Raw genomic sequence first — 26,787 nt, 5'->3', positions numbered from 1 at the left:
TTTGACATTTAATCAATTGCAAATGCTGACACCATAAGCATTATTTCTTAATTCAATAACTTGTTCATTCTTTGCTTTTGATTATATTTATATTGCTGTTTTAGAAGTAGTTTTATCTTTTAAACTGAGTTCATATTTTTTAAAAATACTGATACCCTTTAATTCATGGTTTTAAAATCCTTTAGCTTAATTTTGTCACTAACAATATCACAGGAAGGCAACAGCATAGTTTGGTGGCAAATCAAACTAATCTCTTTCTGATTATGCAATATGATTTTTGGTGTGCTGATTGCTCTCCTGTGCTGCATCTTTGATTTCTTCACACCTTACCTCCAGGCCTGGACAATAAAGGGACAACTTCCAGGAGCCTATGCATGACACTTCCTTGGACAGCAGAGGGAACGAGACCTCTTGATGAGACCAGCTCCAGGAATTAAATAGGTGCTTCCAGAACTAGCATTGGTGTTTCTGTATGGCATGCAATTCCTTCCAAGAGCAAGAGGCTATTGCTGAGTTGTAGGGGGCTGGGCAAGAGAGTATTGTCACCCTCTACAATCTAGCTTGACATCAGAATTGCACTGATGGCCAGGGATGGCATTGGAGGCATCTGTCATGCAGAGCAGAGGCAAAATTCAGAACTCCTCTCTGCCAGGTCATGAAAAATGTAACGAGTGCCACTAGAAAAGCAGCAGAGCTGATCCCACTGTCCTGGCTACAGTCCATCTTATTTCACTACATTTTGCTTCCAGAAATTCTCAGCTTTTCAATTGCATGTGAAATTCTTCCCTTCCTGGCCTAAAAAGATGTGGTGTTTTACTGGGAAATGTTAAACAATAGTCCTGTGTGTAACTATACATTTACACAAGCAGTTGTAAAGTGTTTTGAAGTACTGGAAGCTCAGAAAAGTCCTGGCTGAATTAACAGATCTCTCCGTTTTTGTTGTACTATGGAGAACCAATGAAAAAATTTTCAAAGTCCAATGAAAAGGTTTTCTGGGGCACTTCATCCTTACTTCTGCAGGTTTTCTTCCTTGTTGATCCTTTTCTTGTTTTTTTTTCTTCCTGTGATCTGGAAACCATAGACAGATTAACCTGTTTACTGCTTTATGTAAACATCAAACTCAGTGGAAGGAAAAGATGTTACACCAAGAAAGCCACTGGAGCCTCTGTGGTGTGAGAGTGAAACTAGAACCCTTCATAAAAATGGGATCTGAGAGTGGTTCTCTGATCCAAATTCCAGGAGACTATTGTCTTGCCGCAATACTAGAGAAAACAAAGATTTGAAAAACATTTTTGTAAAGAAGAAGTATGGCTGAAGTGATTAGTTTTTGGCATTTTGGTATAATCAAAGTCATACCTGCCTGCGTCTCCCTTATTTATTTCCAATAAAAAGAAATCTATGTGCTTTGAAGCTAGAGGATTTATCTCATCATACACACATGTATCAGCAGCTCTGGCAATAAAATCATTTTGTACTGGAAGGGATCCGACCACTCCCATCACAACAGGATCGTCAATCTCTCCTAGTCCCTCCAAAAGGAAATCACAACCAACAGCACCAGTGCACCGTGTAATTGTCACCAAACTCTTTTTTTTCCCCTTTGCTATTGCCTCTCTTTGCCCATCAGCTGGCTCTTTCCACAGTGACCCAGTGTTTCCCTCAGTTCTTTTTCTCCCAGAATTGCTTTTAATTACTGACTCAATCTCCCTCATACCATGGCCTCTTCTGGGGGTGAAATGTGCTGCCTTAGGACTGGGAAGCAGCTGTACTGGCCTCCTATCCCTGCCTACTGTGCTGCATTGAGGCATGGGGGAGTGAGGGTGTATGCAGAAGGAGCCGTGAGTACAGAAGGAGAAGGAGAAAGCCTGAACTGCCCAGCTCTGGGAATACTTGGGAGTTGGAGCTCAAGGGCATAAGTGGGACATCGGTGACCCAGACCCTGGTGCTAGTTCTCTGCATGGGGTGAATCTCACTTTAAGGGAGGCCTGAGAGATGTATACAAATATATTGATATTTTTAACCCCAAAGAAGATTCCAAGTTAAAGCGATATTTGCCATCCCAGCTCGCACTAAATGATGATAGATGGGCTATATATTTCATCTACTTGCCCTTGCCTTCTAATTGCCTTTACAAGGTTATCTTTTTTCTTTATAGCTCGCGGGGAAATACGGATTATTTTAAATTGATGGTGCAATATGCTGTAACAGTGATAGTTCTTTTAAAAGGCTTTAAAATATGCATAAAATGAGCAGGGTTGATACTTACACCACACAAAGGGCGCTAGAAGAATAAGGAGAGAAACTGCAGCAGCAATAAGGATGGCAGCTGTGCTGTCAAAAAATGGTGAGCAGCCTTTTCCTGGAGGTCAAAAGAAGAAAGGAATGAAATACTATGTCATTTGTTTGGGGAAGTTTTGTAGCTGGGATTCTGGGTTTCACAAACCCTACAGCTGGCAGGGAAGAATTCTCCTGATGCAGCACTACATATTTAACACCCACAGACCCTGGCTGTCAGGATCAAACCAGGGAACCTCTGGAGCTTAGTGCAGGAGCATCTACTGCATGAGCTAAAAGCCAACTGACTTTAACACTCTTTCTCTAAGTGGTATTGGTGCTGCTATGGAGACAGAACACCACACCTTCTTTGCAAGCCCTGGTGTAGAAGGCTGGCTGGGGACAGGGCTGGAGATGGGGAGGACGCACTGTGCCCAAAGATCCCTGTAGTAATGAGTGCTATGGAGATTCTCAGCTGCTGTGGGCTTTGGGGGGAACTTGAAATCTCTATTTTGCACCAAATATACATAAGTTCCTTTTTTTTTTTAAATGCACTTTTGCAGGAAACAACACAGTATAAATTTTAATCCGTGCAGGATGGGGGCTTACTTTGGAGATGCTGGATGTTCTGTGTAAGGAAGATGGCAAACAACACAACTAGAATCACTCCCCCAGGAGCTGCAGTATCCAGAATGACGTGGTGCACTTGCAAAGAGAAAAGAGATAATAAAATGCTGCCATATTTGATTGACATAATTGAATGTAGATGGAGATTGTTTTTTCTTCTCTTTGTATGTAGGCTCATTCCTGCTTCCTGTACAATTGCAAAAGCTTTAAAAACCTGATTCTTGAAGTGACCGAAGGTGAGTCTCAGCTCACTCATGAGACTTCAGTGAAGCAAGTAGCAACAGGAGTCAACAGGTCTGCAGTGATTTGAGTTTTGTAACATGTAATGTGATATTAAGCTCTCTGTACACATGCTATCTTTATTTAAAGTTTTAAGGCAACGCAGAAATGAGAAAACGTTACTAAATAGCAGCCAGGAAGGGGGAAAGGTACAAAGTGCACTTCATGTGCTGCCAAATACTAGCAGCTGCTCAGGAGGTGTGGGGACCTTGCCCGCATCACAGTCCTGCTGGCTATGGAATTCTGCAGGCATGCTAGCCAACTGCACAGCTTATTGCTGGGTCAGTTTTGTGTCTGGCTCCTTGTAAGATGTGCTAGGTGAGGAGGGTAAATTTTCCTTCTACCTTCTTCTCCCTCTAGCCATGATCATGGGCAGCCAAAACTTTGCCCTCAACATATAGGATACATTTACACTCTGAGCTGGCGGGGGTGATTCCCAGCTCAAGGAGACAGACCTGCACAAGCTCTCATCGCGCTACCGTGCTAAAAGTAGCAGTGCAGCCGTGGGAGAGGCAAGTCGGCCTGAGTACGTACCTAGCGTCTCTGACGGGCACATAGAAGTCTGTTACCTTCCACAACTAGGGCACAGTGTTAAGCTCATATGAGGACAATTGGAACTGGAAAAACTAGACCTAAGACCACTAACTGGGGGAGTCTAGTTGTCACGCTTCAGACCAACTGTGCCAACAGAGCTCAGCATTTCAAGAAATGTATCATGTAACCAATGATAATCGCTACAATACATTACAACTACACCACTCACTCTGAGACTCATAGACATGTAGGACTGGAAGAGGCCTTGAGATCCTCTTGTCCATCTGTCTGCACTGAGGCTGGAGTAATTATACGAAGGCCATCCCTGACAGATGTTTGTCTAACCTTTTCGTAAATGTCACAGATATATAGTTACATGCACAAATAACTTATTACTTACTTGTTTTCTTTTTAAACATCTCCAGGTGTTGGGGACAAATTGCCAAGACCGCACTTATGAGAAGCGTTACCATGATCACCCATGTGAGGAAGATCATATACAATACAAGGGCTGTGGAGAAACCTGTGGAGAAATGGAGAATGAAACTAGAATTGCTGCACCTATAATTAGGCTCTGCTCCTGCAAATCACTCTGCCTGGGCAGACCCCTGTCGCCACAAGGAGTCCCCTTGGAGGTCTGCCAAGATGGAGTAAGTAGCAGGATTGGGTCTTATTTACGATGACAGAAGGGTTGTTCAGGTTAATTCTGTTTCATTGTGGTTTAATAACTGCCAGCCAAAACATGTTAAACTGGAGTTAAGGATGAGAATATGTATCAGTAACAAACATCCCATCCTCAAAAGCATTATAGACCCAAGAGATTCCTACTTAAGGCTAGATGTAAAACATCCAAACATGACAGAGTGTGGAAACATACAGATAAGGCACCCAAACAACCTTAATTCCTCCCTGCACAAGGGAAAAAGTTATGAAAAAAACATCAATCTTTAAAAATCTGTTTAAGCTAATAAGGGATTGTGTGGCATGACCACGATGCAGGTTGTGAGAATGGGGGTGCCAAGCTGGTGAGGTGGCATGGAAAGGGTCAGGGAGGCCCCAATTTACAAAAAGACTTAGACACGTATTTAACTTTAAATACAAGTTTAAGTCCTAATCACTTCAGTCGGATTTAAGCACGCGTTTGAAGTTGTGTTTAAGTGCTGTCTGGAATATTGGTGCTGTCCTGCTTTGGGGCTAGAATGGCAACATGGGAGGGTCTGGAACTGATTTTCTCTCTCTCTTCCTTCATTCTGGTTTTCATAATAAAATTGGAGACCTGGGCACTTATCTTAGGGGCATAGCTCTCCACCCCAGAGGGGAAGCTTTAGGTTTACATACTAGCGGCTCTTTGACTCCATTTTAGGACATGGGAGGGGGTCCATGAATGCTGTGATTAATACTCTCATGTAGCCCCATCTATCTTAGGGAAACAGCTTGGAAAAGTTTGGCTCATTGGCTGCAGTAAGATGAAGGAGGAACCTGGGGATGAAGAAATAGTTGCCATCTTCTGGGAGTAACTGCTGGTTAGAGCTTTGATCTGTATAGAGCTTTAATTTCAAATCTCCCATCTCAGATACATACAGTGACCTCCTGCCTTTTCTGCCCTTTCTCCCCTTTTGCTGATTTTCTGATTCTATAGTCCATATAACCCATGCTACAGCTACAGGGTGACATCCTGCCTCTGAATCTTCCCGGTAAGAGATTACTAAGGTGCTTTTGCTTTTTGTGTCTAGTGCTGAACCTGCTCCTTTGACTCAAAGTATGTTTCACCTTCCTTCTGCAATCTGTTCCATCTGCTTCATTCACTGCACGTACACACTTTAGTACGAGAACCAGAGTGGGCCTACCTTCTTCCTGCATCCAGAAGACAGCAGCAGTGAACATCAAGATAGCTGAGACACACACCAACCCATGGATGAATACAACAAGCCATCTCCACAGCTCTCCCGCTACGAAATCAACAGATACATTAGTGAGTGACATCACCACCCCTATTGGCAGTGGACCTACTCTACAACATGGCGTCCTCCATCCAAGATCATGATCCATAGTGGACGTCACGTTGTAGAGCAAAATGGTGTCCTCCACACAGCATGATCTTGCATGCACTGTACATGCAAGATCATGCTGCATGGAAGATGCCATTTTGTAGTGCACGTATGTCCATAGGTGGCCTGTGGAAGCGGCCCAAAACTAGCATCTGGCCAAAAGTGCTGTAAAGGTTGGACCAGATTCTACAATAAGGCAAAACCTTGCAGCTCAGAAGAGATCCCCTTTATCCAAGGGATGAATGGATATAATTCACTATACACACACGCAAGAGGAGAGTGGTGGCTAGTTAATATTAAAAAGAACTTCTATAACTAATTAGGGCTGTGTTAATAAATCTCCTAATAGTCAATTATAGGAGAATTAATGGGGAAAGGACCTTAAAGTATTGCTGTGCCCACGCCTCTCACTTTGTAAAGAAGTGAGGACATAGTTATAGCCTCGTATGTGTGTAATTAAAGAGAAATCTGGAAGTGGGGCAGGTTTAGGGGACCTCCATGCCATAATAGGAATAAGCTCTGTATTTTGTTAAGAGGCGTGGGGCGAAAGTTGCCTCATACCAGCATGAGGTGGAGTAGCCCACTTGCTAAAGAGAAACCCAGAGGAGTTGATACTAAAATGAGCTGAGAAAGAGAGGAAGAGAGAGAAAGGAAAGGCTGATCAGTATTTAAGGTAAGTTAAAACAATGGGGTCTAGTGGATGGGGCACTGGCATGGGAGTCCTGAAGAGACCTTTATTATTATGGACTCCCATGCCAGTGCCTTGTCCACCAGACCCCATTGTTTTAACTTACCTTAAATACTGAAGAATTATGAAAGAAAAATCGAGTCACTCATTTAGGTGTCTCCACATGAATTTTAGACTTTAGCATTAGGAACCCAGGCTGGAAAATGTTGGCCTTGGCATACTGAAGAGGATAAATCTAATTAGATGTGAACATGAAAACTGATGTATAGTGAAGATAACTGAAGTATCCTGCTATAGGAATCTATACAATGCCATCAGATATTGCCAGAAGACCACAAACTTTTTTGCTTTTTACCTCTACCCCATCACCTATGTTTTCATACATGGAAGAAATTAAACACATTTTAGGTTTATTTGCACTTTACATGCTGTCAAAGATTGAAGGGAAATGAGTTGAAATACTTACTAAGTTTTCTCTTCTCTGACTGACAGCACAAGATAATGAAGCCCAATCCAGATCCAGCAGCCAATGTTGTTGCAATAACAAGAGCAACAGTAGAAATTTTCAGTGCAAGCTTTAGTGCAGGCCTGATCCCTACAATATGGACACACAAATCCAAACCATCACTGGAAAGTTGAAAACAGAAGGGGCTCAGGAGGACTGAAAGCTGCTCTGTTTTCCCTGCTCTTCCTTTCTGCTTGAAGGACAGTGTAAGCGTAACACTAACAGACCCTAGTTGTCTGCAGGTGGGATTGAACTTGGGATGTCTGGGAGCTTAGTGCATGAGCCCAAACCCATGTGGCTGTAGTTAAGACTGTAGAGCAGGCTCATTAATCTTTCTGTAAGTGGTCTCAGTGCCACTAGATGGAACAGAACCTCCCACCCGAAGGTGTGTGGGTTACATAAGTACAATTTTCTTTTTGTCTGCAGTTCAGTTCAGTGTCCCAAAGACTAAAATGAGGATGAACCTTCTAGCTGGGATTTGAGATACAGTGAAAAGCAAGCCCCTTGGGGCAGCATTTTGGTTCTATGATTAGGGCTCCTAGGCACTACGGTAATACAAATGAATAAAGAAATTGTTAAACTTTGACACCTGGCAGGGGCAGCAAAGCTTTCAAACCTATGTAGCTATGTTGAGAGCTTAATGTAGAATTTCCTCTGAAGATTCCGTAAGTCCTGCCTTAGGCTGCTGATTGTTCAGCACGAGAAATGAGCTGGAATTAACTGGATCCTCTGTGAAGGAAGATGCCTAGTACTAGTGAAGATTCTGTTATGCTATGATTGTGATGATCTGAGTGATAAGATGAAGTGCCAAACCTGATACTTAGCAGTGCAGCGTTACTCATTTCTCCAACCTTTTTCAGTTTGCCTAAGAATATTATATATGTTTAATTACCATGTCACTTGTGTCTCCAGATCACCTTGATGATGTTGACATTCATCTGACGAAGTGGGTATTCACCCACGAAAGCTCATGATCCAAAACATCTGTTAGTCTAGAAGGTGCCACAGGATTCTCTGCTGCTTTTAAAGATTCAGACTAACACGGCTACCCCTCTGATACTTGAAGCTGTAGCTTTGTCAGGGTCAAAATCTGCCACTACTTCTCATTTAAGGCAGACCTTACTCCACAAATAGCCTGTGCTCAACTTTACAAGCCTGGGTTGCTAAAATTAGGCCCCTAAATCCATATTATGGCAATAAAAAGTGGGTTTTTAAAAAGATACTGAGCATCCGCTGCTCCCTTGACAGCCAAGGAGCAGTAGATTCTCAGACCCACTGACAATCATAGGTGGCGAGTTATATGGGCCTGCGGTGCCCATGCTCTGCCAGTATTTAGGAACATGAGCCTGGCTCCACTAGTGATTGGGCTTACTGTGCTTTGGGGACCCCATGAGTCCAGGGTGGCCTGGGAGGTTAGTGGGGCACCTGCTGCCAACAACCAACAAGCTGCTGCCGGCGCCAGGCCCCCGCTAACCTCTCAGGCTGCCCTGGAGCCCCACATCCCCCTGAAGTATCTGTCCTATGGATGGATGGCTCTGCTTGTACTCATTCTGGGCACCACTAAAAATTATACAAATCTGGAGCCCATGCTGACAATCAATCACTTGATTTAGGTGTTTAGATATGGATTTAGGGCCTAGATTCACTAAATCCCACATTTCGGGGCCTAAGTCCTAGTTTTAGGCTCCCTTACTGCCCATAAAACTCCCACTGAACCCTGCAGACACTTAAATTCACTTCGCACCTACATTTTCAGGGTCAAAGTACCCTGGATGCCTAAGTTTCTGCCTCTGGGAACACACATGGGTGCTGCCTCCTACTTGTCCAGATGCCTGTTTTCCACTGCAACTCCAGTGGGATTCACGAGCCAGGAAGTTAGGTGTTTGTCAACCTAACTCACCTGTGGGGCCCAATCATGTAGGCGTGCTCTGAGGGTGCCTGACAGATTGGGTTCTGTTCAAAATCTGGCTGGAGGAAGAGGTGGTGCTACCCACCTTGTAACTTTTAGCCCAGTGGTTAGAGCACTCACCTGGGATGTGGGAGACCTTAGTTCAATTCCCCCCTCAGGCAGAGAGAGGATTTGAACAGAGGTCTCCCACCTCTGAGTGCTCAAACCATTGAGCTACGGGATGTTCTGATGTGGGGCTCTGTCATTCTCTCCTGTTGAAACTGTTCCACTGTGATTAGACACTTAGTCATTCTCATTGGTCCAGTGACTAACTCTGGAGCCTGGTGGTTATTGGTGACAGATCAGGATCCACTCCCCTGGCTCCAATAAGTCCAGGAGAGGGGTTACCAGCTGGAAATCACAAGCAGGACTTGGTGCCTCCCTGTAGCCTGGACTTATGTGCTTATGTCTGTGAGATGGGAGAAACTTAGAGCAGGGGTTCTCAAACTTGGGAAGCCGCTTGTTTAGGGTAAGCCCTGGAGGGCTTGGCCAGTTTGTTTACCTGCCACTTCCACAAGTTCGGCCAATCACGGCTCCAACTGGCCGCAGTTCACCACTCCAGGCCAATAGGAGCTGCGGGAAGCAGCATGGCCGAGGGACTTGCTGGCCGCCCTTCCCATAACCCTCACTGGTTTGGAGCAGCAAACTACGGCCAGTGGGAGCCGCAATCGGCCAAACCTGCGGATGCGGCAGGTAAACAAACTGGCTCAGCCCACCAGGGGCTTACTATAAGCAAATCACGGCCTAAGTTTGAGAACCCCTGACTTAGAGGAGCCTCCTCTTGTTGGCATATTCCAGTGGCTAGCTTTGGTGGCTCCCCACCTACCATGCTGGCTTTTGTGAACTGGATTCTTGAGTGCATCTCTCTCCCTATCATTGTATAGAGAGATGAGATGCCTAATGCAGGCTGTGTGTGTCTTGGTGTTTTATTCCTGTGATTTCACTAGGGGTCTAAAAGTTATGCTTTGTGGCGCTGAGTGTTACAACACCTCGTCTCTTTGTGAATCTAAGCCTAGATGTCTCACTTTGGATACCCAAGCTTGTAAATTTCAACTGTAAGTTTTAAATGTATGTAACATTTTGGAAAACAGTACAAGGTATTGTAGAAAATGGAATCAGATGTCTCATGCAAATGTTGGAAGCTTTTAAAGATGCTAAGTACAGGGCTCCACAATAGGTGTGAAGATGAAATCAATTACATAGCTCAGACTTTCATCCTTCCTGGGACTGTCTGTATAAGCCCTTGCATAAATCAGGAAGCATCAACATGTTCGTTTCGCTGGGCCTGATTCACCATTGCATTGCTTCAGTTTTGTGTTGGGCTAACTCATTGATTTCAGAGGAATTACATGCTGTTTCAAAACTGGCATCCTGCAGCAGTGAATCAGGCCTTCTGTATGCAGTGTTGCTACCACATAGCAAAAGACTTGTAACGTTATCCGAAGAGGATCTTCTAACATCACTGTATGTAATTTTACTTTCTAAGGTTGTGTTATTTCCATGGATGCTTAATAGAATTAATACTAGGAACTGTGAAAGGGGGAGAATATGAGAGATTAGCATTTTCATTTTATCCTTAATTTAATCTGCAACCTGAAGAGGGTAACATGTGACACTGCTAAGCATCAGGTTTGGCACTAGCCAGGACAGGTGTTTGCAGTCGAAGATGCTAATATAACACTTACCTTCAATGGTCAAATTCACTGAAGTTTCCTGCCAGCTTATATCATTGCTGGCATTGCAGGAAAAGGATCCACAATCTGATTTCTGTGCTTCTGGTATGTACAAAAGACTGAAGTTTTCAGAGACCTGGTAACATCTGTCCCTGGGTAGGGGCTTCCCATCTTTCTTCCAGTCAATAGCTTGCACTTTGCCAACCAGCACCTTGCAGGATAATTCAATGGATGAACCGGCCACAGTAGAGTTTATCTGTATCTGAGCTTTGGACATAGGCTCTGGGAGGGTGGGGGGAAGAGTGAGATTATACACACATTTAAAAGTCCAAGTTAGGCATCTAAATCAAACAATTAAATCTGCTTATCTATATGATAGATGATGATTTCACAAGTTTTAGGACTACATCTGTCATAACTATAGAGGGAAAGGTAACAGCCCTCCTGTGTGCAATACCATAAAATCCCTCCTGGCCAGAGACACCAAAATCTTTTTACCTGTAAAGGGTTAAGAAGCTCAGGTAACCTGGCTGACACCTGACCCAAAGGACCAATAAGGGGATAAGATACTTTCAAATCTTGGTAGGGGGAAGGCTTTCATTTGTGTGCTCTTTGTTTTGGGGGTTGTTTGCTCTTGGGACTAAGAGGGACCAGACATCAATCCATGCTCTCCAAATCTTTCTGAACCAGTCTCTCATATTTCAGACTTGTAAGTAACAGCCAGGCAAGGTGTGTTAGGTTTATCTTTGTTTTCTCAACTTGTAAATGTGCCTTTTGCTAAAGGGTTTACCTGTTTGCTGTATCGTTGAACCTAAGACTAGAGGGGGTTCCTCTGGGCTCTGTGAATCTGATTACCCTGTAAAGTTATTTTCCATCCTGATTTTACAGAGATGATTTTTACCTTTCTTTCTTTAATTAAAAGCCTTTTTAAGAACCTGATTGATTTTTCCGTGTTTTAAGATCCAGGGGGGTTGGATCTAGACTCACCAGGAACTGGTAGGGGGAAAGGAGGGGGAATGGTTAATTTCTCCTTGTTTTAAGATCCAAGGGTTTGGATAGGTGTTCACCAGGGAATTGGTGGAGGAGTCTCTCAAGGCTACCCATGGAAGGGTTATAGTATTTGGGAGGGAGATATTCTCGCAGGGAGGTAGACAGAGTTTCCCAAATGAATCATTAACAATTTGGGTGGTGGCAGAAACCAGATCTAAGCTGGTAATTAAGCTTAGGGGTTCTCATGCAGGCCCCCTAAAGTTCAGAGTGGGGAAGGAACCTTGACAACATCTAACATCCAGTGATGTAGGCTTGATTAATATCTCAGTAGACATCAAAAGCCAATTTTTATCAGCTCATGTCTAAATCTTCATAGCCTAGATAATCCTCAGTACAACAGTTTGAGATACTGAGTCTTCAGGGAGGTTATTTTAACACCATTGTCTTACAACCTTATTAGTTTTTGTTTGTCTCCTTACTCCTTTGCTCTAACCCATTTAGAAATTTCTTGTTCTCAAATTATATGATCCTGATAGAATCATAAAATATTGGGGTTGGAAGGAACCTCAGGAAGTCATGTAGTCCAACCGCCTGCTCAAAGCAGGACTAATCCCAAGATAGATTTTTATGCCAGTTCCCTAAATGGCCCCCTCAAGGATTAAACTCATAACCCTGGGTTTAGCAGGCCAATGCTCAAACCACTGAGCTATCACTCCCCTCCTGTCCTATTCTTAGGGACCTGTGTAGGGCTATTCCCTACAATATATTTCACTACATTCTTCAGTCTGGTTATACAGTTTACCAGAGATGGAGTCTCCACCACTTTTGGAAGACTATTTCTCCGTGTCATATACAAGGTTAAAGGACGTTATGACTATATGCTGCAGAACCGTAATGCGCAACTCAGTGAAATCAAAATTGGTATTTCTTGCTTGGGTCAAAATGTACAAGTGTAGTGTCGCTAGAACCAGAGTCTCTCAGTTCTTCAGCCACATCATTTTTGATTCTGCTTTCATAAGTCAATCAGGGTCAAGCTAGGATGGCTTTGATGTGAGACTGCCCAGAAAATAATGGTAGTGATATGAGAGTTGGCATTTTTTCTGTGCTGCCAGCTGTTTTATAAATACTTCTGCTCTTTCACTTACCTAAGACTAGCAGTGTAGTTTGCCTGGCTTCAATTTTGTTCAAATTGACGGTAGCTCTGTAGGTCCCGCTGTCTGTCTCTTGTACATTTTTCAACAAGAGGGAGCCGTTGGATGAATAGAAAATGACTCTGTCTTTATAGGATTTAAAGATAATAGGTTCTGTTCCAGTTCCATAGTAATCCACAACACTGAGAGCTGGCACACTACTTATGTATTCCCACTGTATATGTTTTATGACTGTTTGGTCATTGGTGGGCAATGCCGTCAACAGCACTGAAGAGCCTGTACCAACAGTTCTACGTTCTTGGGCTTCTGCTGTTTTTGGAGCCCAGTGGAAAACCAGCAGCAGCACTAGAGAGAAAAAGAAGACAGGAAGAGCCAGGCTAATTGGTCTTATGCAGTATAGATCTATGAAACAATGTTCATTGGGGATCTAGGACAGGGGAATGGTAATGGGGACCTGTTCCTCAGGGATGTTAATGTGAATCTGGACCAGAAAGGCTATGATGAAACATTAACCTTTCTGATGGTCGTTGGTTGGCGTATGTTTAAGCAGTTGGTGCTCTCTGTCCATTTCCTACTGGAGAGGTGGCTGGATCACAATTGGGCCTCATATATGTTGGTGGCGTGTAGGGTATGTGTAGCTACACACTACAGTGAAAAGCAGGCTGCATTTACGCTGTGGTGTATAGCCACATGTGTCAGTGAAAGGCTCTGGCAGAGAGGAAGCACCAGGGAAAGATTCTGGCAGCTCTCTGCAGTGGGTGAAAGGCTCTGGCAGTGAGCACACAGGGACACTGCAGCACAGATGGGGGAGGCTCAGCTTGGGTATGCAGAAACATGTAGGGTACCTACCCACCAGGTCTCTTCTGTTTGCCTAAGCAGTGCCTAACCATCTACACAGTTATTTATAGCTGTACTAGGGATGTGTGCAGTGAATGTACTTTACACACTGCCATAAGTATAGACATCTCCTTAGAGAGGTGTGAGCCGGAATCCCAAATTCAGACCTCCCTGGACTCTGGCAATGTGGGCAGGGGAGGGAGTTGAAATCTGAACCTGTATCTGAACTGCAACTGGCACTCTTGTTTCATAGATTGTTAGGGCAGAAGGGATCACTGATCAAGGGCCTAGGACTTCTGAAATAATTCCTGGTTGAATCAGAGCATCTATTTTTAGAAAAAAACATCCAATCTTGATTTGAAAATTGCCAGTCCTGGTGAATCTTCCACAGCCCTTGGTAAGTTGTTCCAGTGGTGAAGTGGAAGATTCAGCCCCATATATGCAGAGAACAGGGGATTAGCAGTCCATTGCCCTTACCATTCAGCCCCTCATCTCAGAGGCTGGCAACCTCAGAACAGTGGCCAAGAATGGAACAGGCACAGAAGTGGTGCATCCCGACAGGGTTGGGGCATGTTGGCAAGGGCTAACATAGAAAGTTTTCACTGCTGCTGCTGTTCCCCATCCTGTGCTTATCGGAGGCTTCGTTTTGAGGGATCAGTTTAACTGTCTAGGTAGCTTAGAGCAGCTCTGAGGGATACCCTAACTGCCACAGGCCTGACTACAAGCTGGGACTTCACAAAGCATAGGGATGCTGCAGCTACACCTTCTCTGACTCATTCTTCTGGGAGCTCCACCAATGTCAGTGGAGAGTTAATAAAGCTGCCTCTGTGCCTGGCAGGGAGTCTCCTTACCAGAATGGATAGCAGGAAGAGGACTCAGCTGGTCAGCTGCTTTGTGGCCAGTTTTCAGGACAGAGAGCACTAGTGAATAAGGCCCTCACTGAACAAACTGAGGACTCTCTCTCAAGTACTCTCCATCCAGCACCTTTCGAAGGCACTCAGGGCTGGCCTTGGATCAAATCATACCCCAAGAGAGCCAAAAAGTGGGGTCCCAAAGCAAGCGGTGGTAATTATTCACCTACATTTCCAGTGGTGCATTAGCCACTGTCAGAAGACAGGATACTGGGCTAGATGGATCATCGGTCTGACTCAGTATGGCTGTTCTTGTGTTCTTCATACCCAGGTAAGTCTGGTGAATGTTATTGCTCAGTAAAACAGAGTGGTGTGCCTAAGGCTGGGCTTGAGCTAGTGCAGAGAATGAAATGCTTACAGAGGCTATACCAGCAGATCCTGATTCCCGCTCTCGTGAAGGTCCCTTCATTCTGTTCTGGCAGTGAAAGTTGACCTTAAATGGGGAAGAAATGATTCCCTGAGGATACTCTTCATGCAGAGGATCTCCACAGCCAATGTAGAGCTGGAGTAAGGGCTCTGGGTATGTGTGCACTGCAATATGAGGGTGTGATTGTAGCACAGATAGGCAATAGAAATCATGCCTCATAGTGATAGGCTCAAGTTGCTCAATATAATTGTCTTATAGAGGAGGTTGGTGCGGGGACCTTGATCATATCTATAAACAGCTACATGGGGAAAAATATTTGATAATGGGCTCTTCAATCTAGCAGAGAAAGGTCTAACACAATCCAATGGCTGGAAGTTGAAGCTAGACAAATTCAGATTGGAAATCCAGTATAATTTTTTAAACGTGAGGTAATTTAACTGTTGGAACAATGTACCAACCAATGGTTGTGGTAGATTCTCCATCAGTGGCAATTTTTAAATCAAAACTGGATTGATGTTTTCCAAAAGCTCTGTTCTAGGAATTATTTTGGGCAGTTCTCTGGCCTGTGTTATATAGGTCAGACTAGATGATCACAATGGTCCCTTCTGGCCATGGAATCTACAAATACTAGTGCTAGCTTTAATCTAACTGACATGGGTAACAATGGTAGTGAAGACATAGGCAGCTAATCTGTGTCCCCAAATACAAGCTAAGCTATATATTCAGGTTGCTAGTACATGCTGAACACTGTGCCACTACATCGATGCTACTATTGTTGGGATTGAAAAGCACCCTGGGCAAACTGCCCTGCAGTGCTGCTATTTTTGGCTTGCTATGGCCTTGTGGGCCATGGGAAGTACAGCATAAATTGGAGCAGCCCTGAAGCTAATCTAGATTACACCAGGTGTCAGATAGGTCCCGGCTGCTCCAGAATAGTGTGCAAAAAGGGCTTAAAACAGAGATTGACATATATTTCAGTGCCCAACTAATATTATGCTTAGATATGTTTCAGTACTGGAAGGAATTTTTACATACTCAGGCACTGGCTCATCATGCTGTAACTCATCCTGCTGAGGAGGCCTGCACTAGCAGGTAACGTTTCGGTACAATACTAGCAGGACCCTGTGGAAACATACAGTAAAAAATCAGCAACACACACAGTAATGAGTGGATCAGTGCAATCACTGCAAGTGATCTACAGTTCCAGACGAATCCCTCCCATAGGAGAATGTGAAGGCTGCACAGTTAGGGTCAGGCACGGCCAGAGTTATGGTCGTACTTGTTCTAGGGCTGACCCAAGGAGAGGCTGGGGTAGGAGCTGCAAGTAGCTCTCCTCTGTCGAACAGTGTCTTAATGCAACATAGGACATTCGGAGCACTGAAGGATGTTGAAGAAAGGGGAGGAGAGGAATTGTGGAGCTCCTGGGGATCTGACAACCTCCTGGGGAAATGTTTTGCAGCAGCAATAACTAGTAATTGTCCCCAAAGGTTACAGTGGTCTGAGCACTGGATTAGAGGCCAGGAACCCCTGGGATCTAATTCCAACTAAAATTGACCCTCTCCCCCAAGTTAAGTCACTGAGACAGATGAAATCAAGGGATAATTTCCCTACCTAACTCAGAACTGTTGTGAGAATCAATAGTGTTGGTAAAACCTCCCAGTCTTTGTACCATTTCCATACCCACCCCAGTCACCTCCACAGGGATTCCTGTGTTGGAGAAACACAAGAATTGCTCTCTCTTCTCCTACCACCCAAAAAGCAGAAATGACACCAAAAAGGATGGGGAGAAATGTGGCCATGGCTTTATTCCCCAGTGCACCTATCTGTGAGGCAGGATGGATAAACAGGGTGCTATGTGGTGGGGGCAGAGTGTATGTATGAGAGTGTTTGTGTCCCAAAGCAGTGTAACTCCACATCTTCCCCTCCAGATAGGCCACTGTAATAGTCCCAGACTCTAGCCCTACATATGCACGAAGAATTAGAAATTTATATCCACGTACCTGCCCCAACATGGGAACTTCAGGCCTCCTGCCCACTACTGAAATTCCATTTTAAGTGCCGTATTTAGGGGCCCACTGCAGTCAAGGGAACAATTCCCCTTCATGAGCTTTGAATCAGGCCCTTCGTAAACAGATGACTGGGTTTCCCCCATTACCTGAAGGAGAAATTCAGCTTGAAACTGGATTTAAGGCTGCAACAGCTGCATTTAGAAATTGTATTGATCTGTTCAACAAACCTTTAGTACTCCAATAGATAGTCTTACGCAGAGAGATATACATGTGTCTGGCAGGTGGAGTCTAACCTGGAAATACCCTTTCATATATGCCTGGCACCTGCTTTTTTTTAATCCCCTATGACCCTGAACTTCAGGTTTTAACTTCTTCAGTAATCATTTGTGATTATCTGAAACAATATGAACCACCTGCTGCTAGAATTTCTCCTCAGGGATTTATTTTTTGTTAATTCATCCTCATCATCATGGCAAATCCCAAGATAACATGGCCTCCTTACAGACTGAGTGATTCTTGGGCCTGGTCTACACTATGCGTTTAAACCGATTTTAGCAGTGTTAAACCGATTTAACGCTGTACCCGTCCACACTACAAGGCCCTTTATATCGATATAAAGGGCTCTTTAAATCGGTTTCTTTACTCACCCCAACGAGAGGAGTAGCGCTAAAATCGGTATTACCATATCGGATTAGGGTTAGTGTGGCCGCAAATCGACGGTATTGGCCTCCGGGCGGTATCCCACAGTGCACCACTGTGACTGCTCTGGACAGCAATCTGAACTCGGATGCTGTGGCCAGGTAAACAGGAAAAGCCCCGCGAAATTTTGATTTTCATTTCCTGTTTGCCCAGCGTGGAGCTCTGATCAGCACGGGTGGCAATGCAGTCCCAAATCCAAAAAGAGCTCCAGCATGGACCGTACGGGAGATACTGGATCTGATCGCTGTATGGGGAAACAAATCTGTTCTATCAAAGCTCCGTTACAGAAGACGAAATGCCAAAGCGTTTGAAAAAAAAATCTCCAGGCTACACAGTGCTGCGTGACAAGCGTAACGGGAAGCCAGAGACTCAAATGGACGCTCATGGAGGGAGGGGGAGGGGGTACTGAGGACTCCAGCTATCCCACAGTCCACAGCAGTCTCCGAAAAGTATTTGCATTCTTGGCTGAGCTCCCAATGCCTGTAGGTTCAAACACATTGTCCGGCGTGGTTCAGGGAATAGCTCGTCAATTTACTCCCCCCCCCACCACATGAAAGAAAAGGGAAAGAAATCGTTTCTTGACTTCTTTCAATGTCACCCTATGTCTACTGAATGCTGCTGGTAGACGCGATGCTGCAGCAGTGAAGAGCAGTATCCGCTCCTCTCCCTCCCCTGGTGGCAGATGGTGCAGTAGGACTGGTAACCGTCCTTGTTATCAACCCGTGAGTGCTCCTGGCTGGCTTCAGGTGAGGCTGGCCGGGGGCGCCTGGGTAAAAATAGGAATGATCTGGTCATTCCCAGTAGATGGTACAGAACGGCTGGTAACCGTCTTCATCATAGCAACTGGGGGCTGAGCTCCATCAGCCCCCTCCCTTTCCTGTGTAAAGAAAAGATTCTGTCTGCCTGGACTGTCATAGCAGCGCATGCTGGGCTTCTCTCCCCCGCACCGCTTAATGTCCTGCCTGGACTGTCATAGCACCGGAGGCTGCCTCCCCCTCATTTTATCTCACTAACAAGTCAGTGTTTCTTATTCCTGCATTCTTTATAACTTCATGACACAAATGGGGGGGACACTGCCACGGTAGCCCAGGAAGGTTGGGGAGGAGGGAAGCAACGGGTGGGGTTGTTGCAGGGGCACCCCCGTGAATGGCATGTAGCTCATCATTTCTGCGGGATCTGACACAGGAGCAGCTGTGCTCTCTGATACACTGGTTCTCTAGTACACTTGCCCCATATTCTAGGCAGGACTGACTCTATTTTTAGAAACCATAAAGGAGGATTGACTCGGGGAGTCATTCCCAGTTTTGCTTTTGCGCCCCCGGCCGATCTCAGCCAGGGGCACCCATGATAGCAGCAGACAGTACAGAGGACAGATAACCGTCATCTCATTGCCAATTTACCCCGGCAGCAGACGTACAGAACGACTGATAACCGTCTCTGCTATCATGCAAAAGCAAATGAATGCTGCTGTGTAGCGCTGGAGTATCGCCTCTGTCCGCGGCATCCAGTACACATACGGTGACTGTAAAAAAAAAAAAAAAAAAAAAAAAAAAAAAAAAAAAAAGCTGAACGGGCTCCATGGTTGCCGTGCTATGGCGTCTGCCAGGGCAATCCAGGGAAAAAGGGCGCGAAATGATTGTCTGCCGTTGCTTTCCCGGAGGAAGGAATGACTGACGACATTTACCCAGAACCACCCGCGACAATGATTTTTGCCCCATCAGCCACTGGGCTCTCAACCCAGAATTCTAAGGGGCAGGGGAGACTGCGGGAACTATGGGATAGCTACGGAATAGCTACCCACAGTGCAACGCTCCGGAAATCGACGCTAGCCTCGGACCATGGACGCACACCGCCGAATTAATGTGCTTAGTGACCCGTCAGTGGTAGGCACGCGCTTGAAGTCAGTCACCTAGTATTACATAGTCATAAGTCTCAGCCCAAAGTTGCATTCTGTCCCTCACTTAGGTCAGAATGAGTGCCTTAAGATGCCTATAAGCAGGACTACTGCAAGCCAGGACATGGTCCTATCTCATAAGCTACACAGGACAGTCCTTGGATGGGAAGTATTCCAGGAAAACCTAGGCACTGCAGGAAGTGGGGCTGATGATTCTTTCATGGAGAAGGGGGCATTCTTCATAAGTGTGGCCATACTGGGTCAGATCAAAGGTCCATCTTGCCCAGTGTCCTGCCTTCTGACAGTGGCCAATGCCAGGTGCCCCAGAGGGAATGAACAGAACAGGTAATCATCAAGTGATCCATCCCGTTGCCCATTCCTTGCTTCTGGCAAACAGAGGCTAGGGACACCATCCCTGACCATCCTGGCTCATAGCCATTAATGGACCTATCCTCCATGAACTTATCTAGCTCTTTTTTGAACTCTGTTGTAGTCTTGGCCTTTCAGAATCCTCTGGCAAGGAGTTCCATGTGTTGTGTGAATAGAGACTTCTGTTTGTTTTATGTCTGCTGTCTACTAATTTCATTTGATGACCCCTAGTTCTTGTGTTATGAGAAGGAGTACATAACACTTCCTTATTTACCTCCTTCACACCTGTCATGATTATAGACTTCTAATCATACCACCCTTAGTTGTCTTTTACAAGCTGAAAAGTCCTAGTCTTATTAATCCCCCCTAATATGGAAGCCATTCCATAACCCTAATCATTAATGTTGCCCTTTTCTGAACCTTTTCCAAATCCAATATATCTTTTTTGACCACATCTGCATGGAGTATTCAAGATGTGGGTGTAACATGAATTTTTAAAAAACAAACCTCATAGTGAATGACTGAATATCATCACTGTTGATGCAGGAAAGCCCCTTGGATGTTATCTGTTCCAGCTCCCAGTATCTACTGCCTGTTATGCTATTAGCTGCCTCCTTTTGACCTTCTCCATTCCACCCTCCTATCTCCCCTCCACACACATAGTGTTTGCTACTCTCACGAGCTCTTTCTAAGCAGATGTTCCACTCTCTAATGTCATTACTGTTTACAGGATGTGATAGCCATTTATGATTTAACGGCTTGGAAACTTTTTCTTGGACATTTTCCATTTAACTCTCCAAGCACTGAGGAGAATTGTACTAACTAAATCATAACCCCTCAGTTCCACAATCCTCAACTGCTAATGCCTGATTTACCCTTCCTGCAAGTGACCCAGCTCCACTAAGCCCCCCATCCACCCGCAAACTTCCTGGAAAGTTCTCCAACCAGATATACGTTGTTTCCTCATTTTCTCCAGCACCTCACCTTTTGTTGCCCAACCACTTCCTAGCAGCCAGCTTTGGTCTGACTGGCCTTTGCCCTCCAGTGCCCAAATTTCACTCTTAGATTCTCTCGCATTGGGAAGAGTTGACCATCTATTTCCATTTCCCCTGCTGTTTACACTCACTAATGTATCTTGTCTTAAATTAAATTTTAAACTCTTTGGGACAGGGGCTGTCCTTTTAACTCTGTTTGTACAATAGGGTTTTATCTTGCTCCTGCAATATTAACTAATAAATACAAAACAGTGGACAAAAAAACAAAAGAACACGATATAAAACAATACTAAAAATGCAATGACATTATAAATTGCTGGGGCCCTCTCAGCTGGAATACTGCAGGTTAGAGACTGCGTTAGCATACTCTCACTGACAGGTTGTGTCACCATCCACACAGGGGACAGAGGCAAGTGAGACCCCTATCTCCTTCATAAAACAGGAATGCAATATCTCCTTATCATGCACCTGTTGTCAGAAATGACACAGGTCGATAGCTGAGAGGGTCAAATGTTTTTGTGTAAAAAGTTTTCTGATGAAAAATATTTTTTTGAACATGAACATCTGCATTTAAAAAATTGAATCCCCTCATTTTTTTCTGATTTCTCACTGAATTTTTAAAAAATCATTTTGGCTGAGTGGGACTCAAAATATTTCTTTTTCATTTTTCTTCTCCCTTCCCCCTTTCTTACCCCTTTCATGCCCCCTCTTGTCCACTGAAGAAAATCATGGAACTGTAGGACTGGAAGGGACCTTGAGAGATCATCTAGTCCAGTCCTCTGCCCTCAAGGAAGGACTAAGTAATAACTAGACCATTCCTGACAGTTGTTTGTCTAACCTGATCTTAAAAACCTCCAGTGACAGATTCCACAAACTCCCTAGGCACTTTTTTCCAGTGTTTAACAACCCTGATTGTTAGGAAGTTTCTTCCTAATATTCAACCTAAACCACCCTTGCTACAACTTAAGCTCATTGCTTCTTGTCCTATTCTCAAAGTTAAAGAGAACAATTGTTTACCGTCCTCGTAACGTTTGATGTACTTGAAAATGGCTATCATATCCCCCCCCAGTCTTCTCTTCTCCAAACTAAACAAACATAATTTTTTCAATTTTCCCTCATAGGTCATGTTTTCTAGGCCTTTAATCATTTCTGTTTCTCTTCTCTGGACTTTGTCCACATCTTTCCTGAAATGTGGAGCCTAGAACCGGACACAAATCTCAAGTTGAGACTTTATCAGTGTGGAGTGGAAGAATTACTTCTCAAGTCTTGCTTACAACACTCCTGCTAATATCTCCCAGAAGGATTTTTGTTTGTTTGTAACAGTCTGACACTGACTCATATTTAGCTTGTGATCCACTAGAACCCCCAGATCCCTTTCTGCAGTACTCCATCCTAGGCAGTTATTTCCCATTTCATATGTGTGCACGACTGTTCCTTCCTAAGTGGAGTACTTTACATTTGTCACTGATTTCATTCTGTTTATTTCAGATCATTTCTTTAATTGTCCAGATCATTTTGAATTTTAATCATATCCTCCAAAGCATTTGCAACCCCTCCCAGCTTGGTATCATCCACAAACCTTGTAAATATACTCTCTATGCCAGGGTGGGCAAATTATGGCTAGTGGGCCACATTCGGCCTGCCAGCCAATGTTATCTGGCTCTCAAGTTCCCACTGGGGAGTGGGGTCTGGAGCTTTCCCTGCTCCTGCACTCCAGCCGGGGAGTGGGGTCAGGGGCCGCTCCGCACATGTGTGCCATGGCCCCCGGGAGCAGCAGCAGCATGTCTCCCTTCCTGCTCCTACATGTAGGAGCAGCCAGGGGGCTCTTCACACTGCCCCCACCCCAAGAACCACCCTCAGAGCTCCCATTCGTTGGAAACTGCAGCCAATGGGAGCTGCAGGGGCAGCGTCTGTGGATAGGGCAGCGTGCAGAGCTGCCGGGCCATGTCTCTGTGTAGGAGCCGTAGGGTAGACATGATGCTGTTTACAGGAGCTGCTCAAGGTAAATACTGCCCAGGGCCTGCACCCCTGGGCCCCTCTCGCACCCCAGCCCCCTGCCCCAGCCCTGATCTCCCTCTCGCCCTCCGAACCCTTTGATTGCAGCTCAGAGCACCATCCTACACCCCAAACCCCTCATCCCCAGCTCCACCCCAGAGCCCACACCTCCAGCTAGAACCCTCACCCCCCCTTACCCAACCCCTTGCCCCAGCCCAGAGACCCCCCCTGAACCCTGAAGTTATCATGTCTGGCTGCATCCCCAGCCAGAGGCCTCACCCTCTTCTGCACCCCAACACCAATTTCATAAGCATACATGGTCTGCCACAGAATTTCCATACATAGATGTGGCCCTCAGGCCAAAAATTTTGCTCACCCTTGCTCTATGCCATTATTTAAATCACTGACGAAGATATTAAACAGAACTGGACCCAGGACTGATCCCTGCTGGATCCCACTCAATACACCCGTCAAGCTTGACTGTGAACCACTGATGATTACTCTCTGGGAACGGTTCTCCAACCAGTTATTTACTCACCTTATAGTAGCACTAGCTAGGCTATATTTCCCTAGTTTGTTTATGAGTAAGTCATGCAAGACAGTATGAAAAGCACTGGTGGGCAATCTGTGGCTTGCACACAGCCTGTCAGGATAATCCACTGGCACGCCACCAGACAGTTTGTTTTCATTTGCATGGCCGCCTGCAGCTCCCAGTGGCTGCTGTTTGCGGTTCCTGGACAATGGAAGCTGCAGGAAGCGGCGTGGGCCACAGCGACGTACTGACCGCTGCTTCCCGCAGCTCCCATTGGCCATGAATGGCGAACTGTGGCCACTGAGAGCTGCGGGCAGCCCTGCAAATATAAACAAATTGTCAGGTTGCCCACAGTGATCAAAAGCATTATACTAAAGTCTACCACTTCTACCAGGCTTGCTACCCTGTCAAAGAAAGCTAGCAGGTTTCTTTGACATAATTTGTTGTTGACAATTCGATGCTGACTGTTACTTGTCACTTGATTATCTTCTAGGTGTTTACAAATTGATTGCTTGATTATTTGCTCCATTATCTTTCTGGCTACTGAAGTTCAGTTGACTAGTCTGTAATGCCTTGGGCCATCCTTATTCCCTTTTCTATAGATTGGCACTATATTTGCCATCATCCAGTCCTCTGGAATTTCTAGTTTTCCATGTTCATTTTAGATGTCCAATTGCTAACCTTTCTGGTGAAAACTGAATCAAATACGGTATTTAGCTTTTCTGCTATTTCCACATTTTCTCTTACTGTCTTTCCCCACTCATTGAGTAACGGGCTACCCTATCCTGGGTATTCCTCTTGCTTCAAATGTATTTATAGAATGTTTTCCTGTTACCTTTATGTCTCTAGTTTATTTAATCTTGTTTTTTTGCTTTGGCCTTTCTAAATTTGTCCCTACATGCTTGTGGGGGTTTTTTCATATTCATCCTTCGTAATTTGATCTAGTTTCCATTTTTGTAGGACTCCTTTTTGATTTTCAGATCATTGAAAGTCTCCTGATTAAGACAGAGTGGTCTTTTGCCATACTTCCTATTTTTCCTATGCAGTAGGATAGTTTGCTCTTGGACCCCTAATAATGGATATCTGAAAAACTGCCAACCTCTCAAGCTGTTTTTCACCTTAGACTTGCTTCCCAAGGGATCTTACCTACCAACTCTCTGAATTTGCTAAAAAATCTACCTCCTTGAAATCCATTATCTTTAATTCTGCTGTTTTCTCTCTTACTATTCCTTGGAATAAGGAACTCTATCATTTCACAATCACATTCACCCAAGCTGCCTTCCACTTTCAAATTCTCAACTAGTTCCTTCCTATTTGTCAGAAATCAAATATAGAACCGCCTCTCCTGTAGTTGCTTTCTCCGCCTTCTGAAATAAAAAAATTTCCTATGGATTCCAAGAACTTGTTGGATAATGTGTGCCCTGCTGTACTGTCTTCCCAACAAATGTTTGGGTAGCTGACATCCACTATCACCACCAAATCCTGTGCTTTGGATGATTTTGTTAGTTATTTAAAAAAAACCTAATCTGTCTCTGGAGGAGAAAAGGAAAGATACCGAGGGGACAGGATGCAAATTCCAAACATGTTTCATTTCAGCTTGCATCACATTTTTAAATAAGCCTTTTGATAGAAAAATTGAAACATTTTGAGAGAGTTTTTTAACAAAGTAAAATCAGTTTTGTTTCCTTTGAAAATATTCACTGAAAAGAATTGCCTCCCCACCCCAACCAGCTCTACTATTGAACTTTAGTTCCATTATAACACATTTCTCTCCTAGACTGCACAGCCCTGAGTCTGCTCAGTATTCACACTTCAAACACAGCCTAAAATTTGTGAAATGTCCCCAGGCTTACATCTGAGTGGTGCAGACTCCTTCTCTGCTTCTGCTTAAATTAAGGTGATCAATTATGTACTGGGACTACAATCTAAATAATTTTTCCCAGCTACTGAGGAGCAATAGATCTGCGTGTAATGCACATACTTTGATAATGTCTTCAAAAGTGCAAGTCAGAGTGTTATTGTTAAAGCATTTATTTTGCATGATTTAGAAAGCGAAAATAATCTAGGAAGGCTGAAAATAAATTTTACAGAAACTATACAATACAGCTTTTCAACAGCACAAAGTAGAAGAAGAGTAATGCTAGTAGGAATTTTATGTTACAAAGGAAAAGCAGAGATAGTTCCACTTACCAGCAGTTGCCAGCGGGAGCTCACCCAGATCTCTTTACATCCGAAGATAACAGAATCTGAAAACTGCAAGGGAGACTGACCATGTGACTTTTTCCCCCTGTCACTCCTCTCTCTAACAGTCATGTTTGCCTGATTGGTTATTTTGAACAACTTGAATAAATACAAGCCATAGCAAGGCAGATTCCTGATCCCCACAGTCAGTGTTTGTAACAGGAAAGCAAAATATATGAGCATTCAGTTCAAGGAAACTGACTCAACACTCCTTTGTGCATTAACTGCAAGACATTGTGTGACAAATTTAAGCAAAGTATCCAATACATTAATTTGCATATTAGCAATGTGCAAATTACTCTAAACTTCATTTTTAAAGTTTTATGGATAGAAATGGAGGTTAATGGAATGGGACAAAGGAAACAAAAGTGTAGTTCTGGGTAGAGGCAAGGTGTGTGAGGGTCATGTACCCTTCCCCCAGTTTTATGCCTTCCATTTAGCAACAGCTTCAGAGGTTTTCAAGCTTGGGTGCACCTCCCTCAAAGAGCTTGGAGGAATGTGGGGGTTTGGCGGGGGGGGGCAGGGGAGAAGAGCAGTGACGCCGCTCAGCTCAGGTCAGTTCCACATGGTGGGGCTCTGGGAGGGAGCACCACCTCCATCCTCAACTCATGTCAGCAGGCTACCCAGCCTGTCTGGGTTAGGGGGAATTTTCTGAGCTGAGCCTCTCTGCCGCCCCCCCTCCCCCCACACACACACCTTGGAGTTACAGTTTTTGGTTGAGTCAGAGGTGAAGGTGGCGCTCTCTCTCCAAGCCTCGTGGCATTGCCGCTCCCCCACCCCCAAACATGCTTCTGTGCCCCTCTTGAGGGCACACCCTGCAGTTTGAAAACCTCTGTTCTAGATTCAGAGGCAATGCCTGGGGTCATCATGTCCCCCCCACACACCTTTAAATCGTGCCCGCCCCCCCACTACCAACAGTTACACATTGCCTCTGGGTCTAGGCAGTAGGTCAAGCTGATAATAGAGATTGCTTGTGCAGGGACACCAAGCAGAGACCCATGCATGATACCCACTGCTCCAAGTCCCATGCTCCACAGGGGAATTCTGTCTGGATGCAGGAACAACCAATGCAAGGAATACAGGCAGAGGGAGCCTTGCAATGAATGAGTTTTCTCTTCTTAGCCTCTTACACAGTTTGGCCAAGGCCAGGAAGAGATTTACACAGATTGCTTGGGACACTGTGGAGTGAACAAAAGGAAAAGAGTGTGGGAGGAGTGCAGC

General features: G+C 44.7%; 1 protein-coding gene across 7 annotated transcripts in view; it reads right to left on the bottom strand.

Moving 5' to 3' along the window:
- Nucleotides 1–25,598, bottom strand: part of LOC116820004 (hepatic and glial cell adhesion molecule-like) — a 31,407-nt gene extending 5,809 nt beyond the window's left edge. For 2 of the 7 annotated variants that reach the window (XM_032772177.2, XM_032772176.2), the window contains exons 1-12: nucleotides 25,516–25,595; nucleotides 16,833–16,987; nucleotides 15,868–15,954; nucleotides 14,824–14,898; nucleotides 12,712–13,062; nucleotides 10,589–10,858; nucleotides 6,917–7,045; nucleotides 5,562–5,663; nucleotides 4,115–4,237; nucleotides 2,884–2,979; nucleotides 2,267–2,359; nucleotides 1,013–1,068 (exon numbers count right to left, since the gene is read on the bottom strand). In XM_032772177.2, the coding sequence (XP_032628068.1) occupies nucleotides 1,013–1,068; nucleotides 2,267–2,359; nucleotides 2,884–2,979; nucleotides 4,115–4,237; nucleotides 5,562–5,663; nucleotides 6,917–7,045; nucleotides 10,589–10,858; nucleotides 12,712–13,062; nucleotides 14,824–14,898; nucleotides 15,868–15,898 (1,326 nt within the window). In that variant the 5' untranslated portion in view covers nucleotides 15,899–15,954; nucleotides 16,833–16,987; nucleotides 25,516–25,595. Of the gene's footprint in view, nucleotides 1–330; nucleotides 1,069–2,266; nucleotides 2,360–2,883; nucleotides 2,980–4,114; nucleotides 4,238–5,561; nucleotides 5,664–6,916; nucleotides 7,046–10,588; nucleotides 10,859–12,711; nucleotides 13,063–14,823; nucleotides 14,899–15,867; nucleotides 15,955–16,832; nucleotides 16,988–20,310; nucleotides 20,340–23,331; nucleotides 23,435–25,515 lie in introns of those variants that run through there. The other 5 variants (XM_032772171.2, XM_032772173.2, XM_032772172.2 and 2 more) reach the window with 5 other exon arrangements.
- Nucleotides 25,599–26,787: the final 1,189 nt, after the last annotated feature.

The sequence above is a fragment of the Chelonoidis abingdonii genome, chromosome 8 (assembly GCF_003597395.2).
Source record: "Chelonoidis abingdonii isolate Lonesome George chromosome 8, CheloAbing_2.0, whole genome shotgun sequence".
NCBI classification, from domain to species: domain Eukaryota; kingdom Metazoa; phylum Chordata; order Testudines; family Testudinidae; genus Chelonoidis; species Chelonoidis abingdonii.
The sequence above is the reverse complement of the archived record's forward strand: the minus strand, read 5'-3'. Positions and strand labels throughout refer to the sequence as shown.